The sequence below is a fragment of the Pygoscelis adeliae genome, unplaced genomic scaffold (genome assembly GCF_000699105.1).
Source record: "Pygoscelis adeliae isolate BGI_AS28 unplaced genomic scaffold, ASM69910v1 Scaffold121, whole genome shotgun sequence".
Taxonomy (NCBI): Eukaryota; Metazoa; Chordata; class Aves; order Sphenisciformes; family Spheniscidae; genus Pygoscelis; species Pygoscelis adeliae.
Genome location: NW_008824359.1, coordinates 264,210 through 267,281, shown reverse-complemented (window position 1 = coordinate 267,281; position 3,072 = coordinate 264,210). Strand labels below are relative to the sequence as shown.

General features: G+C 55.6%; 1 protein-coding gene across 1 annotated transcript in view; it reads right to left on the bottom strand.

Moving 5' to 3' along the window:
- Positions 1 to 525: 525 nt before the first annotated feature.
- Positions 526 to 3,072, bottom strand: part of GDF7 (growth differentiation factor 7) — an 8,341-nt gene continuing 5,794 nt past the window's right edge. Inside the window, exon 3 of the mRNA XM_009319726.1 lies at positions 526 to 679. Within this exon, the coding sequence (XP_009318001.1) occupies positions 526 to 679 (154 nt within the window). The remainder of the gene's footprint in view (positions 680 to 3,072) is intronic.

Here is a 3,072-nt window from a genome sequence, read left to right as displayed (position 1 = left end):
GACCCAGGCAGGGAGCTGCCCTCCCCTGTCCCCTTTAGAGATCTTTCTCCGGGGCAAGGGGAAAGAGGGTCCAACGCCATCCTTTGCCCTCCTGTTGTCCTCTGGAGGTTGTTTGCCCAGTAAAGGAACAGATAATCTCTTAAAAGAGGGGCTGGCATGGGTATGAATACAAAGGGCCACACCGCCAGCAAGGGGCTGTGCTGGGCTCACCCCAGGGGGCTAAAGTTTGCTCTCCCACGCTGGGTGGGCATGGCAAGGGCGGCCGAGGGGCTCCTCGATGTATGTATACCCTCTCTCTCTCTGCCAAAAACCAAACATGCCTGTTTAGGGAGAGGCACCTGCAGCCGGGAGAGCCAGGACTGCTTCCTGCATGGGCAAAACCACAGACAGCACTGCTGCCAGCAGCAGCCTCTGTGCTCTCCCCAAATCCTCCACACCCTCGTTTATTGTAGCGATCCAGGCTAGGAAACTGCAGCGACTGAGCCACAGCTTTTCTTGCCAGGGCTAGCGAAGCCATCATGGGGTTCAGGGCAGAGCCCCAGCAGCGCACAGCACCCCAGCACTGGGGTCAGGGTAAAGCATCGCGAGACCCAACCCGTCGCCCTGCTCTCTGTCGGTCACCTCCAGACCTGAGGTGGGTGACGTCTGTCGTCTGTCTGTCCGTTCCTGGCAGCTGTAGCTGAACAAGAGTCACGAGAACTGGGGGTCACTGGTGTCAGCACCCCCTCGGACACAGTCCTGCAAGAGCAGGTCTCAGGCCACCCGCTCAGATGAGTCTCACAAGAGCCACCAGCCAGCGGGGGCTGCCAGGAGCTATATATATATCTTGCCTGGATTTGAACTGCCCACGAACCTCCACCGCAACTATTTGGAAGAAGGGGAGGGGGTAAAAGAAATGAAAACATTAAAAAAATTGTCTCAGCAGTGAGAAAAACTATCAAGCAACTAACAGCGATTGAAAAATGAGGTACTTCGAAAGCTTGGTAACTTTATAAATGACGCGGTGTTTCCAGAGCAAGCTGCTCCAGCGCTGCTTGTGCCAACCTCCTTCCCTCAACCGCCTGCTCCCGCTTTTATCTGTGCTAAAGCTGAAGGTCAGAGGAAAGCTGTGAGCACTCCTTCCGACCCCTCCTCACCCACTTGCTGCACCTTGCCCCCGCAAATGCCAACAGTGAGAAAACCCACCGGCATGGACCTGCTCCTTCCTCTCCCCCACTAACCTCCATCTTAGAACCCCCCCCCGGGTAAGGGTACATCGCACTTAATACATATTTACATTCACGCTGAGATAGGGAGCTGGATTTTCCTCGCAGATATGCAGATGTAAAGCCAGAGGAGCTCCACAGGTGTCAAGGGGGTTACACGAGACTTACGGGTACCGTCTTCACCCCCCTGAGCTGCCGCCGGCTGCAGCCCGAGGATGCAGAGCAGACCTCAGCAAGGCGAGGATGGAGGGAAGCTGAGGGGGGGGGTAGCCCAGCGAATATATCACTGTTATTGACGTGCACGGTTTACTCCCTGCTGATGTACTATTTTCTTGGGGGGAGGGGGCTGTTGGACCCTCACTGAGGCTTTCCTGACCTTTGAAATCATTTGGACCTCAGTAGAGCTCTTTGAGGTGACCCCCTCTCTGCCCTGGCTTGGCTCAGATACCCCTATGAAAACACTCCTGCAATGGAAGACGACTGGCTTCATACAGAAAAAAAAAAAGTTTTCCAGCAAGGGTTTATTGCCCAAAAGCAAACTACCGTTGCTAATGAGCACTGACGTTTACACACCAACACCCTGACTGCCAGTGATAAACAAACCATCAAAAGCAAAATCTGTGCAAATACATCTCTGGTCTAAGCCAACCCAGCCATGAAGCCAAAGTTTGGTACCAAATGCCACCGAGGTGCAGCAGAGATGCTTCCCAGCGTCCAAAACACACCTTGGCATGGATGCAAGGCTGCTCTGATTTAAAGGCATAATTTATACTCAGCTCCTGAGTTACTAAACTCCTGTAGCCCTTTCAGCATGGGTGAAAGTGCCCCACTTTATGTAGCAGTCTCCGAGGGTGGCATTCAGCTGTTTGCATGGGAAATGTCTGTTCCCGGCGGATCTGGGCTCCCTTAACGGTGGGGAAAGGCAGGCGCTGTGGGGCTGGAGCTCACTGGGAAATTGGTGCCAAAGGAAGGTACAGTGGAGCTTAGCGCTTTTATAGAGATTATTTTGAAAAAGAAGAACCCGAGCGAAATGGCTCTTCCCCGGGGAACTTGGGACCTTTGCTTCTCTCCAGACACACTGGGGACGGCTGTGTGACTCACAGGCTCAACATCGGGTGCCCAGTGTGCCTTGGAAATGGGGTTTTGTGCGGGAAAGGGAGGGGACCCACCGGCTGGTACCGTACCTCCTGCAGGACATCGGCAAAGGGTGGCAGTGCCCGTGCCAGCGCTTCAGACCATGCAGAGCCATGACATCCCCAGCTAACACCTCGCAGGGCTGTTCCCATCTCCATCGAGAGCACGAGCTCTACTTCAGACCTGACTCTCGCTTTAGCCTCCAGTTATGGGGACCATCTTTCCTGTCCCCAACGGCAGACTCACAAATCTCTCTGCACTGCAAACGGGCCTGGACCAAATGATTTCAACCTCCCATGGCCACGGGTTCTCCACCCCCCGCCTTCTCCCAAGGATCCCTCGTTTTCCCCCCAGCAAACGCAGGGCAGCGATTTGAAGGCAGACAGAAAAACTCCTTTAACTCAAAGAAAAGAGCATTCCCACCTCCCCTCCGTCCCACCGCCGCAGCCCGAGGGAGATGCTGGCCCGACCCCTCCGCGCTGCAGCCACCAGTCCGTCCCCCCCTCAGGTCGCCTCCCCCACCGAGACAATTTTGGCCAGACATTTTCCAAAACCTTTGGGAAAGAAGATGTCAGCTCGGCTTGGGCAAACCAAGCAGATCAGGCAGAGCCCGGAGGCTGAGCCAGCATCCCCTGGGGGCTCTGCCGGGCTGTGTGCCCCCCTTCCCCAGGGGGGAGCAGGCAAGGCACGGAGTAAACGGAGTAAACAGCTCCGAGCGGGGAGCGCAGCCTCC